At 35.4% G+C, this 15,947-nt stretch overlaps 4 protein-coding genes across 3 annotated transcripts in view; 2 read left to right on the forward strand and 2 right to left on the reverse strand.

Annotated features, from left to right (window-relative positions):
* Window positions 1-15,947, forward strand: part of LOC144422696 (uncharacterized) — a 486,406-nt gene that overhangs the window by 334,356 nt on the left and 136,103 nt on the right. The gene's annotated exons all lie outside the window — the stretch shown is intronic.
* Window positions 1-15,947, reverse strand: part of LOC120332866 (FGFR1 oncogene partner 2 homolog) — a 424,145-nt gene that overhangs the window by 53,485 nt on the left and 354,713 nt on the right.
* Window positions 790-8,506, forward strand: LOC144422699 (uncharacterized). Its single transcript, XM_078112426.1, has 5 exons — window positions 790-2,125; window positions 3,796-3,962; window positions 5,744-5,937; window positions 7,199-7,283; window positions 8,047-8,506. The coding sequence occupies exons 1-5, from the start codon at window positions 802-804 to the stop codon at window positions 8,047-8,049; spliced, it is 1,773 nt and encodes a 590-aa protein (XP_077968552.1). The 5' UTR covers window positions 790-801; the 3' UTR covers window positions 8,050-8,506.
* The window catches only part of LOC120329781 (FGFR1 oncogene partner 2 homolog), a 443,159-nt gene continuing 437,174 nt past the window's right edge, over window positions 9,963-15,947 (reverse strand). Inside the window, exon 7 of the mRNA XM_078112444.1 lies at window positions 9,963-10,754. The gene's annotated coding sequence lies outside the window, so the exon portion shown is untranslated. The remainder of the gene's footprint in view (window positions 10,755-15,947) is intronic.

Genomic DNA, 15,947 nt, shown 5'->3' on the forward strand with positions numbered 1-15,947 from the left:
TATATTCCAGAGTTTACTTTGTTAAATTATAATGAAATTAGTGATTGATATATTTTTCCAGTTTCCATAGCCTTTCCCATTTACACTTTGAAAGTTATAGCCACATTGTAGTATATAAGCCAGAGTTATATTAGTGGTCGTGCTCGAAGAATGCAACAACCAGTGAACTCAACTCATTCGTCTTATTAAAAAAATAATTAAATATGACATTTAATGTGACACTGTCTTGTTGCTAATTCTAGTTCTTTGCTTGTTCTTTGTAATGTTCATTTTGGAAAATAATAGGTCACACATATATGTACTTCCAAACCTCGAAGTAAAATTTTTTATAAAAATCAAGCAGTTATGCATCTCTCGTAGGTTACAGACCCATGGGCTACGCAAACTACCTCACGGCGGGGAGGAGTCCAGCAACCCTTTCGTGTGTGATTATCGCCCACTGGATTCAAACCTGGAAACACGCGCAGGGTACACCAATCAAATGTACGATGCGCCAGTCGTCGAACAAAAACAGGTTTTGCAAATTTGTCCTTCATCGCCCTCTTCGACTTTTTCGCCCCCTTCTGTATCGCTTTCCCCAATTGGGCGCGGTACCGCCTACTCTGGGAACAACTGATCTAGACAAATACTTATTATAACTTATTAACACAATGTTTAATGTAGTTTGTGAGCTGAACTAGTAAAGTTGAAGCTAATTTGTAATAGATAAACGTGTGTTTGTGCATTTTATCCTCGATAAAAAATCAAACTAATATTTTTAGATCTTAGTTTAAGGATTAAATTGTAAGTGTCTGTTGATGTATGAAGATGAATTCGAAAGTAATAGACCAGGTCAGAGCAAAACAGTCAGATCGTCTCATGACATCATATGACAGGTTCAAAGAGAAAGGGTTTCTTTGCGATTTCAACATCAACGTTGATGAAAAATCGTTCCGAGTGCACCGTACTGTCTTGGCAGCCTCTTCAGAATACTTTGAAGCCATGTTTTCAAGCAACTTGAAGGAAGTTCATGATGGTCACGTTAATATGAAGGATGTCGATCAGGATGGGATCGCACAATGCGTAAAGTTCATGTATAAAGGAAAGGCAGATTTGAAGATAGAAAACATTCAGCATATCCTGCATGCTTCCAATCTTTTACGAATGGTGGAATTGACAAATCTTTGTTTTCAATTCTTGGAAATTAACATTTCTCCAATAAATTGTCTCTCTGTAATCAACTTGGCCCAAATGTATGACCGTCGTGATATAAAACAACAAGCCGTACAGGTTGTGATTGATAATTTAGAATCTGTTATTTCTTCCGAGATGTTTCCATTCATCACCAAATCAGATCTCTTGCGTTACATAAGTACCCAGACTTACCAAACATCATGGAAAGCTGTGGTAGAATGGGCAAAAGGAAAAGATAACGTAGATGTTTCTGAACTCTTCAAGATTGAGCAATTTCCCTTCAAATTTCTTCTGGAAACTGTCCTCAAAGAACCCATTGTTAGGAACAATAAAACAGCTGAGAAATCCGTATTCACTGCATTATTTTCTGACGTCAAAAAACTTGAGACAAGCCTTGATATAGACAACTGTTTTATCTTGAAGAATCTTTCTGAAACCAATCAGGTTCCTGAACAAATGACAGTTAAAGATTCCATTAATCGATATTTAGAGACAAGTTTTGAACAAATTAGCAAGAAAAGTGAATTTCTTGATATCAGTAAGGATGACATACTCAGACTTTTCAAATCTTCAGGCACAAAGTATTCTTCGGAGGCTGTCAAATATGAGGGAATGATGAAATGGGTGAAACATGATGTCAAAAACCGAAGAAAAATCTTTCAAGATTTGTTTAGTTTCATTAAACTCACAGACTTATCTCTCGAGTTTCTTAAAGAGACAGTTCGACTCGAACCCTTAGTAAAAAAGTCAGATAAATGTTACGATTCGCTGATGGACGAATTATTTTCCCGTCTGTCTTCAAAAGCCGAAGAAAAACCAAATGCAAAGAAACCCTTGGCCTCACCAGATTCAAGCTCTTCAGAGGATGATGAGAAAGGATTTTCTACCATTGAAGGTGCATCGGGTTATGACACTGTCAGTTCCACACCACCTAATGGTAATAGGAGTGAAGGTTTGTCATATGTTAAATACTGAAAATTAGGGATAACGAGCCTTCCCAGTCAGTTTTCATGAATCAGGGTTCTCACACTGAATTTGGAATATCTCTTATCAAAACTTTCATTTTCGGGCTAAAGATTCGCTGCAGATTATTGGCTATTGGCGAAAAAATACGATAATATTGAAGACCTTTTTTATGTTCAAGTGCATTAATAGGTACAAAACCAAATTGCACTAATTTCACAAGCCCTGGCTTTCCAAAACCATATCTATGAATAAATTATAAATTCTATAAAAATGAAGTAAATTTTAATTCAACTGATGTCTCTGACCCAGGTGTCTGTTACTGAATAAATTCACGATTCGGCATATTTGAAGTTGCCTATGTCAGTATTGTTTTTTAATTCTAGTCTCAAAAATTTGTTCCATTAAATAATTTTAGAAGACGTTAATTAGTAAACAAGGCCATATACTTACAGCCACTGTTGATATGTTGAAAGGCATTTTATTTAAAAAAAGCATATTTTTCCCTCTGTGGGAGGCATTGCCTACCTAACATGTTTGAACCAGTGATGTGTAATCTGTAATGCCATCTCACAGTTAAATTTAGCGCTTTAACCACTAGACCAGGGTGGTCCAAACCCAGGCCCGCGGGCCACAAGTGACCCGCCTCTTCACTATCTGTGGCCCGCGTTGCGGGAGGGTAAACAAAAATTCGCATTTGGTGTTGTCTCGTCATAAAAATAACCAAAAAAAATGTTTCAACATATTGTTACATCACTAGTGTCACTGAACTGACTAGTGTTATGGCTAGCTGAGGCAACTGCGAAGTTGGATAATGTGCTTGACTAGTTTAAATTGTTAACTGGCTTTCTATGTTTTTGGTCAGGAACAAAATAGGCTCAATAGAAAATTAAAAATCTAATGAGGAATCTATCAACCTAAGTTGGCTATGCCTGATAAATAAATATTAATTTTATGGCCGGACAATATAATTCCCGCAGGGTGGTTTTTTGCAACCAGCCTAAACAGTATTACAAAAAATGTCAGAAAAGTTAGGTATTACCCTCCTGTATCTCAAATTCGGTAATCAAGTAATCTGCAGTTATTTGTAAGTTTTTTTGTAAACATGAGTTTGAAAAGAAAGCTGACCGATTCAAACAGATTTCTGACTGAATATAGGAGAGGAAATAACCCAATGCTTGCTTGATATGTGTGCAAGTTGTGTCGGTGACAATCTAAAACGGCATTTTCTCTGTTATGAAGAGTTTGAAATCTCACACTTAATGTAGATATTGTAAGATTGTTGCACATTTTAGTAAGTTTTTTTGGTGGTTTTGCATGTTTTAGCTTGATAAATGACAAATAATGATCAATGTGCTTGGACAATAAAAGTGCTTGTTTTGTATTGCACTGTTGACTTATTCTTGGCACTATTGTGGCCCATGAACAATACAAAAGTAATAGTGTGACCCGCGAGGCCGACAACCTTGGACCTCCCTGCACTAGACCATGGCATTGTCCCAAAACTCAAATAACCACAAAAAAGCTCAATTACATCTAGGTACCATAATTTTCATTCTTTCAATTTATAATTTTTACATATCTTGGTACCTTATAAATATCATTGAACCCCTCAATCACAAGCATTTTTGCTTAAAAGTTTTGGTTTCTGTTATCCAGGTGCAGAATCTCAGTCATCAAGTCAAACTTTTTCTGATCTAAGATTAATCAACCAACAACCGTCTGGTGGGAGGAGGTCATGCGATTGGTTGCGAGAATCACTGCCAGGATATGAAGGAGAGGGGATTATTGTCATCACCTACTCATTTCCTGCTGAAAGTCTGAAGGTGAGTTAAGAAACAAATTTAATTGTTGGTTGGAAAATAAATTACAGATTTACTGGAATCAAGATTCTTAATCAATAAGGTTTTTGTTTTTAATATCAATCCCCATTGCACATTAGTAAATTTGAACATCGATCAATTAAAATATATTTCCTGAAACAAATACCAGTGCAATAAATGGAAAATTACAATTTGTTGAAAGTAATATTTAGGGATGCCCATAACCTGATAGTTTGCCTAGAATTCTTTGGTACAATTATTGTTATTGTGAATTTCTTGAATTTCATTTCTTGATTCAGTAAGGGGTCACAAATGTATATCTTATTGTCAATCAAGAAGCAAAATCATTATATATGACAAAATTCCCTAAATGGAACATGTGAGCAAAAGTTTCGATGGAATATAGAAAATTTTCTGTTATAACCTTTGATTTAATAAATTCTCCAAATATGGCAATTTTGATAAAATGACAAAGACCTAGTAATAGTCCTGGTAACCACTGGTCTGTTACAGCCTCCTCCACCATCAAGTCCATGCTTCCGAAAACGAAAAGCTGGCTAAGCAATCTCTTATGTGTCATAGACTGGTAACCGGATGAGAGGCTGTGGTTCACCACTTGATTAAGTCGTCTTATTGGCTTTTCTCTCCCCAGGATAAATATGTTAATTCTGTCATATCTTATATTTAATGAAATTTAAGCTATCAGACACTGATATCTAATGATATTTAAGGAGATATCATTATTTCGAATTTTCTGGTTCTGCATTTCCTATCCAATTTATTTCATCCTGGGTGAGGTGGTTGGCATGGATTTGAACCGAGATGTTCAATATGTGATGTCAGCTTAGTTCAGTCCAACTCTTCAACCATTAGGCCAACTGTTCCCAAACTTTTTGTTTGTGCGACGCTAAATTATTAGGGAAAAAACTGCTAACAGCGTGCTTATGTAGAAAATTTGAATAAAATTGTAAATGTGTACTTTATGTTTGTAAACATATACGCCTAATGTCAACTTTTTTCTGCCTTATTTTATTTTGAAACTCTAAACAAACTCAACAATAAACAGATAAATAAACTGCAGCTTGGGAAATTGCAGCAAGCAGTGTCCATCTCTATTGTTGCGTAACACTTGTGCACCGCGGTACACCCTTTGGTAACCACTGCGTTAGGCCATTGCACAGTCCAGAAGCTTGAAAGAAGTATTGCTGAATCTTTGCATTCACTCACATGATTGCTCCTCATAGAAATATACAGAATCAGGCATTATTCTGTATAATGCTTATATGGGTTGACTCTGGTTCATGCTTTGTCCATCTATGATTAATTTAAACTGGTATGCTGATTGAATTCAGTTCTAATGGAAATCAAAGCTTTAAAGGTTTTTATTGAGAAAAAGTTTGAATATAGAAGCCATTTGTGCAGTAAAATCATAACATAGCCATATATAGATCATGCTTGTTGAAACTTGAGTAATATTAAACTCGTGGTTTGTTTAAATTTAATTTGTTTATAGAATTTAGTTCTTCTATGTTTAATTTAGAATTTGATTCAATGGTGCAGTAAAATCATGACAAGCTAAATATTTAGCGGGCTTCCTTATAATTTTTGATTTCAATGTTTAATTAAGTTGTTGGGTTGTCAAGTTGAATTAAGCTATTAGAAACACCAAGTATTTTGTTAGAAAATTTTTAACTTCTGCTAAACTTTCATAGATATTCTGATATTTATATCAGTTTGACAAACCCCCAGGTATGGGAGATGATTAGTTATGTTTGTTTCCTCAGGGGGTTTCATATGAAGCTCAAGAATTCACTGAATATTTGCCATGGAATGATGGACGGATATGTCTCAACTTACTCTATCAAGCATTCGATGCAGGATTGATTTTCAAGATTCAGGAAGTTGGTGACAGAAGAGGAAAAATTGTTTGGAACGATGAGTTTCCTCATAAGACTAATAAAACTGGAGGACCAGAGAAGTAAGTACCTTGCGTGTTTTATGTTTGGTGGTTAACTTACTTCATGAAATGTTAGGAAATAGGAAGGAATAAAACTAATTTAAAAATTTTATTATCCCTTCGTATTGCACTACAACACAAAGTTCTTTTGGGAGTCCAATTTTAACAGCTAAATAAAATTATAGGGAATAAATTTCACCAATAAGGATATTGGAATTTATTTTTCTTGATTTGCAAAGCATAAAAGGCATATTGGATAAAATAGCTTTCAAAAAATTATTTTGTTTTATCCAGTCGTTTTTTTCTTGTCTTTGCTCAGAAGAGAACTGAACTCATCTATCTTTATATGAAGATGATTTACTTCATTTAACGACACGTTAATGTTTCTAAACTACCCGGGTCTGATCCAAAGATCCCAAACAACCACTCAACCATTAAGACTACGACTTGTATATATTAAATAGATTAGATATCTAAATTATGGTATTGGTACCAATGGTATTGTTATACTTCACCCCGAGCAAGGCCCCAGACAAGCAGTTCTGACAGACTTATCAAATCAATGATTTCTTATAATTCACTCTGACCAACTATGTTAATGAAACTGCCTTGTCATCGTGTACAGGAGATTATTTGCTATGACTTTATAAATTAGTATGATTTTCATTTCATCTGAAATTGTAATAACCTGTGAGGTGAGCAGGGAGCGAAGTTAATTTTGACATTTTTTTGGTATCAATTCAAAACTAGAGTTGCATTTTTTAAATTATTTTTTTAATTTTAGGTTTTTTAATTTGAAGCAAAAGTCGATATTTCTGACATATATTGGCATACAAATTTTTTAACACAAACTAAATAGGTCACTCATGACAAATTGAAATGTTTGTCAACCCATAGTTTATACCCATCATGACTTTTTCTCAATTGCTCAGACGAAATTTTGGTACTCCTGAAGTATTTGACCAAGATGGCGGACACAGGAACGTAGTATGTGTACCTGGTTTTAGGTTAGGCTATAATGACAGGTAGAAATACTACGGGAGTAATTGGCTCGAAACTCGTAATAGAACTAAATGAAATTGGAATAAAATTATGGCCGTGTCCAAACCTGGTACACATACTACGTTCGGGTGTTTACCATCTTGGTTCCCATGCTTCAGGAGCTCCGAAATTTTTTTATTCCTAGAACCCAATTCTGTATTTCAATACTCTTTATTGTTAAACAGAAAAGTTATTTTTCTAGGAACATGCACAAACAGCGTTCATGATTATTTTTTTTCAGCAATGAATATCCAGATCCAAACCATATAAGGAAACTGGGAGAAGCATTGGAGGCGAAAGGATTTATGTTTGATGCATCAATATGGGTGAGATAATTTTATTCATTTGACACTCTGGCAAAATATCGCTGTGATTTATAGTCTTAAATTTCTGAAATAACAAGTTGGATAATCATAACTTGAAACTGAATTGAGTAATGAACTTGCATTGGTATCGTAGGTAGATAAAAGAATTGCTTGTTTAAATGGAATATTCTCCGATTCTAATAATTTACTATTCGATTCAAGTTTTCGATTTGAAAAGCCCAGCCCTATGGACATCATAAAGTACTATATCGTCATATATGATATCACAATCACATAGTTTTAAAAGCTTTCAAATGAAAACTCAAAATCGCTATCTTCAATGAGACACTCTGTGTTCTGTGCAGTTTCAATTAATAATATAAGACCAAGGCCTCACTTTTATCTCACCCTAGTTCTTATGATTTCAAGTAGTTGCTTTGCCATTTCATTATTGCAGTGCTAATTGTGTAGAATATAATGATTTGAATAACATAGAAATTAGTAGTTTTTTATACCATGTTTATTTTTATGTTTTTACCTCCGGACAAGGCTCTGTACATTCATCCACTGATATGTAAATGACTAATATTTTGCAGAGATACTGTAACTTTACCAGTAACAAAAAATTAGTTTTGTAGTTTGGGATATGTGTAGCTTGGATAGATATAATAAACTAGCATAGTGTACATATTGTCTAGTTTTGTTCTATTGGCTCTTGTATGAATTCTTTTTACACTCCTACTACATATTTTTGACTCCTGTAACATTTTCTTTTCACTTTCAGTAAATCGGATTCCACTGCGTCCTGCACAGGATACTGAACCGAGATGTTGAACTTGCCTTCATCAAAACTACAACAAAGGCCAGAACAGTATTACCATTGTAGCCATTGTGCAAAAGATGTTCTCGATCAATTATTTCATAAGATGAAAATGCGAATATTTTGAGAAAATGTATTTGTCCGTTTCCATATGGGCATATCATCGAATAGTAAAATGGCCTAGGCAGCTAAAGCGTAACACTTAACTGCCAGCATCGCAGATTACACGTCTCAGGTTCAAATCTCACGCCCTCCACCCCCCAGGGTGTGTAAGATTGGGTAGGCAATGTCGAACCGAAAAGATTTTTGTTTCTTACAAACAAATATTATCTCCTTACATATCGTTAAATACCAGTGGCTGCTCAAATTTAATATTTTTGGGGCATTTTTTGATAATTTTTGTGGCTATAATTGCCCTGAACGGTACTCTGAACAAGCATCCAATCATGAATATGGAACATGATAAGGGACTTAAAGCAAGTATAAAAACTTGTGTAAAATATGCAAATAGCAAAATTAGGGGATATGCCAATCAAGGCGCAAAAGAATTTAGATCACTGCGCTTAGACTTCATTGTTTCTTGTCTAAAGCAGTGGGTTTTCAACCTTTATAAACGAGGGTTAAGCTTAAGGGACACCTGTAAATTATGTCGATTAAAAATGTGAAAAAGCAATTTGATGCAGAGCACATGAAAGTCTCTCACGAAATACCTTTATTATATATCATTACCCGATATTCAGTTATATAAAAACAATACAAATATAGTATTATAGACTGTCCAATTTAAATGCAAACATGAGGAACACTAGGGACTGCACTGACAGTTGGAACCCTGTTGAAAACCACTGGTCAAAAGCCTTGTGTAAAGTACTTCAAATGAATTAGATATAGTTTCTCAATACTGTGCTCAAGCGAACACTGGGGATAACAGTAAGAAAGACAAAAGAAAGATATATCATCTCCCTAATTTTTTGACTTTTGAATTTTTTGGGGGTTGATTCTTTTTAAAAAATCAAGGGTCATGCGGATTCCCCATTATTCGAGTGCTAATCACTTTTTTGCGTGTTGCATGTCTAGTGCGGAGTCCACGAATAACTTTTTTTTCACTTCAACTAAAACACAAAGTTTTACAGTGAGATGAGGGAACATATATTCTCTCCCAATTTTTCATGTTGTTGCTAGAGTTACTTGCCTACAGCAGTGTTTCCCAAACTTTTGAAATAGCGAAGCCGTTTGTAAATTTATTTTTGACGGACCCTCACGCTAAGCCAGGGGTCTCCAACATGCGGGCCGCATACGGCCCGCCAGCCAGTTGGAATGGAACTAAATTAGTACGATGTCAACTTCTAGTATGTTTTATCGTGTCATTTATCATCAAGAGTCCGGTCCGACAGACTGTAAAAGTGAAGCAAAATTCCCCCCTGTTGTCCACGTTCATGCTTTATTATATTGTTATAATGCAATTATAAATGCGATAATTTCATTTCGCATGTTCATTGTGACGAAATAAACGAGTTTTAGTCAGTCCATTGTGCCCGCCCGAAGAAAGGTTTGCAAAACTAATTGCACATTCACTTTGCATATCTGCGATTTTTGGCAGTTATCGACTATGAAAGTTAGCAAGTCAGCCCTCCGCACACGACTAACGTACGAGCATTTGCATGTTGTCTTAAGACTAGAACACCAACGCAAAATAAGGCCAAACATCGAGACCAAATAACCAGCACAATTGAATGAATATGTTTCATGTCTCGTTTGCTGTAAGATTCAAGTGTAATTTCAACACAATACGTTCAGATACCCATTTTTGTACCTAATTTCTTGGTTTGCGTCCCATGTGGTCAATAAATTTCAAGCAGTGGCCCGCGACATGTTTCGAGTTGGAGACCCCTGCGCTGAGCCATATCAATTTTTATGCCTTACTAGCAAGGGAGGATGAACAACACAAACGACAGTATTATGATGGATGAGTTGCACAATTTATCAATTATCGGAGAGCAATTTGTGGCGAGCAAACGCGTAGGCTCGACTCTATTACACAAGTGTCGGCCCATATTTTGGCATCATATTGGCAAGAATTGAAAATGCTGCCTCACACATGCTGGTCGTTGCATTGCAAAAGGCAATAAAATTTTTATTGCCTTTGCCTTTTAGGTTGAAGTAAATCAATAAAGATTAATCAGACTCATTTCATATAGTTATGGACCCCTGTGCAGTCATCACGAACCCCCGGGGGACCGCAGACTCCAGTTTGGGAAAACTGGTCTACAGCCTTGTGCTGAGTACTTTGTATGAACCAGATATTTTCTCAATACTGAGTTTCATTAGAAACACGAGGAATAACAATATAAAGGAACATAAACTTCCTCCCTATTGTAATATAATTATTTGACTGATTGTTGGGAGTAGTCTTACGGGGATTCCCCTTCATGTATAACTGTCTTAATCGTCAGTGAGCACCATTTTAGGTTCATTCTCTGGTTTTTCAGTCTTTCCAGAATCTTTCTGTTCAGTGGTTATAAGTCTTGATCCAAATGAGCTCTTAGATATCATCAGCATTTCTCTTAAACGTCATTTTCTGTTTGCAATCGGGATAACTCTTCGTAATCTCTAAGATATTGCTCATCATCAACATCCGCAGCATGCCTCATCACAGCAACCATCTCGTGGATCTGAACATGTAAAGATAATTCAATGTCTTTTAAGATAAAACTGCCACCTTTTTTGTTTTGAAATAACTTGAACATTTAGCGCCACCATGTGGCGGAAATCTTTTGCTTGAATAATTATTATCAAACCAACAGCATTACTTATGACAAGATTCCAAGTAAGAAAGGCTCCAGTCCTCCAGTCCAGTCCTCAAATAATAGTAGCCCATCACATACTGTTGGATATCAGTGGCAAAAATATAATAAACTGAACTTGATGAATCAAGATGCCTGTTTCAGCCTTAGTGTGTGTACCAGGTTACGGTTAGGCCATAATTTTATTCCGATTTTAGTTCTATTACGAGTTCGGGGACTGTCTATGTTAGCCAAGTGGATATACCCCCTACCCATATCTTTCAGTCCCTCTACACAACTTGATGTAAAATAGACGAACAAAATTAGTTACCTCCATATTGGTACACACTGTTTCTACTATAAGATTGTATATATAAATGTTCAACACCACCAAGGTTACTCCTACAATTTACCATGCTACAGTTTTGTAGAAATCAGAGGGTTAATCGTGCTTATATTTACAGCAATTACGGGATTCTTAGCAGGATATACCTAACGAATTTAGTTATGGGACTAATAACATGTTCTTTTACATCAAAACCCATCCCCATAATCAAATTTGCACTAAACTGAAACGTGGGACCAGAATTGTGGGCCAGGGTAACCAATATTGTGGGATGGCGTAACAAGCACTACAACATAACTGAGGGCTAGAATAACCTTGGTCTCAATACCTTATCAATGAGTTCCATATTCTCTTTATGATATTGTTTTTCTGCTTGATAAGTGTTTTCAGTGATCTGGATGCTGAAAACGAAAGATATAAATAAATTATAAATGCTGTTAAGTCACGGTTCATTGATTTTGTTGAAATATTTGAATCCAAGAAAAACATCATAATTTTTTTTATTGTGAATAATATTAATTTACAAATACTATAATGCAGGGGTTTTGCAACCTGCGACTGGCCCATGGGCCAAATGCGGCCCACAAGAGTGGCAATTTTGAATGGTGTACAGGTAGCGAAATCAGTTTTCAATTAAATTCAACTTGGTACGTGCAAGTAATTCCAATCCCTGTGCGTCTAGTTTTATACACGCCAGGTACGACTTTACAATGCCGTAACAGGTTTCACCCTGTTATTTCTACCTGGACCTCCTGTATTGAAGGTTGCACACCCCATGCTATAATGTGTTCTTCTTAGCTTTTAGAATTGTCGCTCCAATATGCCTAATCCACTGGTTCTTAACCTTTTTGGTGGAGCGGAACCCCATTGGAACATTCCATAGGCTCAAGGTACCCCAGTACAATACTTAACACTAATACTTGCAAAACATAGCGAAATTTAAAGTGTAGCAGGTCTGATAATAATGTTAAACCTAATAAAAAGTATATTTTGTTCTAAATACAAGTACAAGTATTCGATGTCATTCAAACAATATATAGGGTGTCCATAAAGTCGTGAAATTTTTTAAAATTGGAAGAAAATTTAGCAATACCATATATTGTTTCGGTCCTCACAGATGTATTAAATGGAGTAAAAATACTTAAACAATTACCGATTTAAAAAAATGGTTAAGATATATTGAGAACAACAAAATTAAAATTGTAAAGGGACTTCATGGACACTCTGTACATATATTATATAGACTGTCGCATTTGAATGTGAACTTTTGGAGCCGCTGCACTGAACTGGCCAAAACCTAGGATAAAAACCTTAATTTGCCATTTCTACGGGAAATAGGATGGTTCGTATTAGAACCATAAGGTATTCTGAAAGACTGAAACTTCAATTATGTTTATAGTTTATTAATGTTTATTAGTAACGTTACAGCCATTTTATAGTAAAACAATAGACTTTCCTCTCCCTGAGATTATGAAATACATTGACAAGATCCACATACTTTTGGTGCTTAGTAAATTTCATCATCTGCTGCCTGTACTTGGTCATGATAAGTTTCAATGCGTTCTGGTGTTCGGTTTGTCACAATTCATCGTTTTCATGTTGTAGGGACCAAATTGCATTATTTTCTTGCTGAATACCTTGGAGACAGAAATGGGAATTTGGCAAACATAACTTTGTTTGAGATTTACATTTTATTATTTTATTTACTATTAAGGGGGGTGTGCAACATTTTTTGGTTGACCATATACTCAACTTCATACAGTTAGCCGGGCCACACAAAAAATCAATGCGAGAAAAATAAAAGAATACGACTGTTGCTCAGCGTTCCAATAATAAAGACACAAGTCAAAACAATGAAAACATGTATTTTTACCCACATGAGCAGCTTTTTTAACATAACTGTTAGATTCAGATTTTATGCTTGATGGGGAAAAAATTCAGTGTTGACAAGGCCACACTGAATGGTTTGGTGGCCCGGGCTCCAGTGTTCGGTAAAAATAAAAATCGAACATTTATGTCCGAAAATATCATACAGGTAAAGATAATAGAATAAATATTGCGTTACAAAATGAGCAAAGCTGATACTGGTTCTTGTAAAAATTTGTCTTACCTAAGACTAAAGTAGACCTTGGTCTGTGTCCAGCAACTTTGTTCAGTTCAATCAAATTCAGTTTTTGATATGTGTTTCTCGCTTCCATCTCTTTCTTGAGAGTTGAAGCCTGTTCGGCAAGACTTTCAGCAGCGCTGTCATGATTCTGGGATAATAGATGAAATTAAATCATTTGGAAGTGTATGTTAAAGAGCATTGATAAGTTTGATTGTTGCAGTGTAGCCCACATAAACGCTCCTTTCTTTAATTTAAAATATTTCTGATATGACGCATTCAGCATTACTGACGTGGACAATATTTTTATGATCTGAGCATTTAAAATATTCTTAAGAGTTTAACCAGAAAATAAGATTCAAAATCACTAGTTAACTATTGTGTTTCCAGGGCCCCGAGAGGTTTAAAACAATTCAAAATACTATGGAGCTTCTTTTTCCAACCAAGGTGGAATTTTCTGAATTTGGTGCGGAACTCTTTATTATTAGTATAACACTGATTTCATTAGCTATGACATTATAAACTACTTGAAGTGTAGAAAAAGCTGGAGTGTGACTTGTGCACAACAATAAGAATATATTAAAGCTAATTTACATATCAACCTTACATAATATGGGATTAGTTAGCAAGTTTTTCTTATTTGCTTTAGATACATGGTATTTTAAACCTTTTAAAAAAATTAGTAAAACAATTAACTTTTCTAACCTTGGGATTTTGAAAAATGTTGATACTTTTGGTGCTCGGTAAACTTCATCATCTGCTGTCAGTACTTGGCCATGATAAGTTCCAATGTGTTCTGGTGTTCGGTCAAACTTTGTCGCAATTCATCGTTTTCATGTTAGAGAGATCGGATCGCAATATATTCTTGCTACCTTGAAATTAAAAATGCAAATTTATTTACCACATGGCATTTTATGCAATTTATTTACAGTGCAATTTGGTACTCCTGTAGTATGCGAACCAAGATGGCGGACACCAGAACATACTAGAGGAGTACCTGCAATTTATTTCATGCAGAATGCAAAAACTTTTGATTTGATCAAGGTTTTTATTTCTGATCTCTAAGCAAGACACTAGACAAGCACCCATGAAACATTCGCTTGATACTAGGCTGATTAGGGCTGATCTAGAAGTTCAACCCAGTCCATTACCACAGTGTGTAATGTCTTGCTATTGCCTCATCTAACTAATCCTTACTTAGGATTAGCTCACTGGTGGGCCAATAATATGATAAAACCACAAAAAAAGTATATGAATGCAAGGTTTTCATATTCAAAATTTCAATATCCTGAATCAGACCCAACTATGATAGATTAGAATAGGAAAAGTAAGGTTGGACAATAACAGTACAGAACCTAAAACGGGGAAAAGAAAGAAATTCATATTAATTGCAAGGGATTGATCCGATTGATTTAGTTGTTTCAGCCAGAACATTTTGGACAAATTTCTTTGAACCATTTAAATTTTATTTTCATTGCATTAATTATTTAGTTTCAAGTGTTTGTCTTGGAATGTCACAAATAAAAAAAGTGTGAAAACAAGAGTTAGAAATCTTGATATAAAACATCTTTCATACCCAAGACTAGAGTCTGTGTCCAGCAGCTTTATTCATTTCAATCGAATTTTTTTGATATGTGCTCCAGACTGAGTTGAAAGCAGTTTGGGAAACCTCCATAGTCCTGGAATGGAGAGAATAATGATAAGAAATATATCTTGAACTTTTTGTTTTCGAACTCCCGACACAATCACTTTAATTGATACAAATCAGGGGGCATTGAAATAAAATATTGATTTTATTACAGTATCAACATTAAATTACTACAAGTCTTCAAGTACCGTACAAGTTTTACATTTCATGCACATTTGATCCATACTACCCAAAAACCAGGCCATGGGATTCCGATTGGCATACAATTTAATCAAAATTGTTATTTAGGTTTGGCTAAAAACAAACTGTATTTCCATAATATTCTGTACTACAACCCATGTCTGCAAGTTGTAAACCTTCTTGCAGTAACAAATATTTTATATCTTTTTATTAGAACCATTAAAATATTATAGACTACCTTCAATCTTGTGACCAAATATCAAGCGTCAGCATGGAATTAATTACTTGATGATAACTTTTCTTTTCCTGGTCCCGGTACAAAAAAAGGAAGCTGACGGCTCTTGTGTGTTACCGGTATATTCCTTTTTGGATTCACCTGCTTTGTCAAATATAAAATATTTTTCTAACAAATTCGCTTGCCAAGTTGATAATTTTGACAGTAGGCCTACCGGTACCGGTATCTGTTAAAATACGGTACCGGTACCGAAAATATTTCCCTAAAGCTAAATCGGCGAACTCGTTCAAAAACATCTCTGGGTATCTCTATCGCCCCTGATGGTGATACCGTCGCCATAAGAATCGGCAGTGATCACCCATAGATTTTACATAACAACAAGATGGCAAGCACCGTACTTTTACGCAACCCCGTGCAACTAACTTGTCCCACTATGGCGTCATATGGACGCCATTTTCGATAATTCGGCTCGGGTAGTGTAACGCAAACAAGCCTGATTTTGGTAGTTTCAAAAGGCTATTGAGGCAGATTTATTCAGTGGTTATATTCCGAGGGCGCAAAAATCCGAT

Source organism: Styela clava, chromosome 5, assembly GCF_964204865.1.
Source record: "Styela clava chromosome 5, kaStyClav1.hap1.2, whole genome shotgun sequence".
In the NCBI taxonomy this organism is placed as follows: Eukaryota; Metazoa; Chordata; class Ascidiacea; order Stolidobranchia; family Styelidae; genus Styela; species Styela clava.

What these genes read in the sequence shown, in the direction of transcription:
- LOC144422699 (XM_078112426.1), top strand. Translation starts at nt 802, where the DNA reads ATGAAGATGAATTCGAAAGTAATAGACCAGGTCAGAGCAAAACAGTCA. An exon ending in TTCCTGCTGAAAGTCTGAAG is followed by an intron (nt 3,963 to 5,743) that starts GTGAGTTAAGAA and finishes TTGTTTCCTCAG; the next exon opens with GGGGTTTCATATGAAGCTCA. An exon ending in AAAACTGGAGGACCAGAGAA is followed by an intron (nt 5,938 to 7,198) that starts GTAAGTACCTTG and finishes ATTTTTTTTCAG; the next exon opens with CAATGAATATCCAGATCCAA.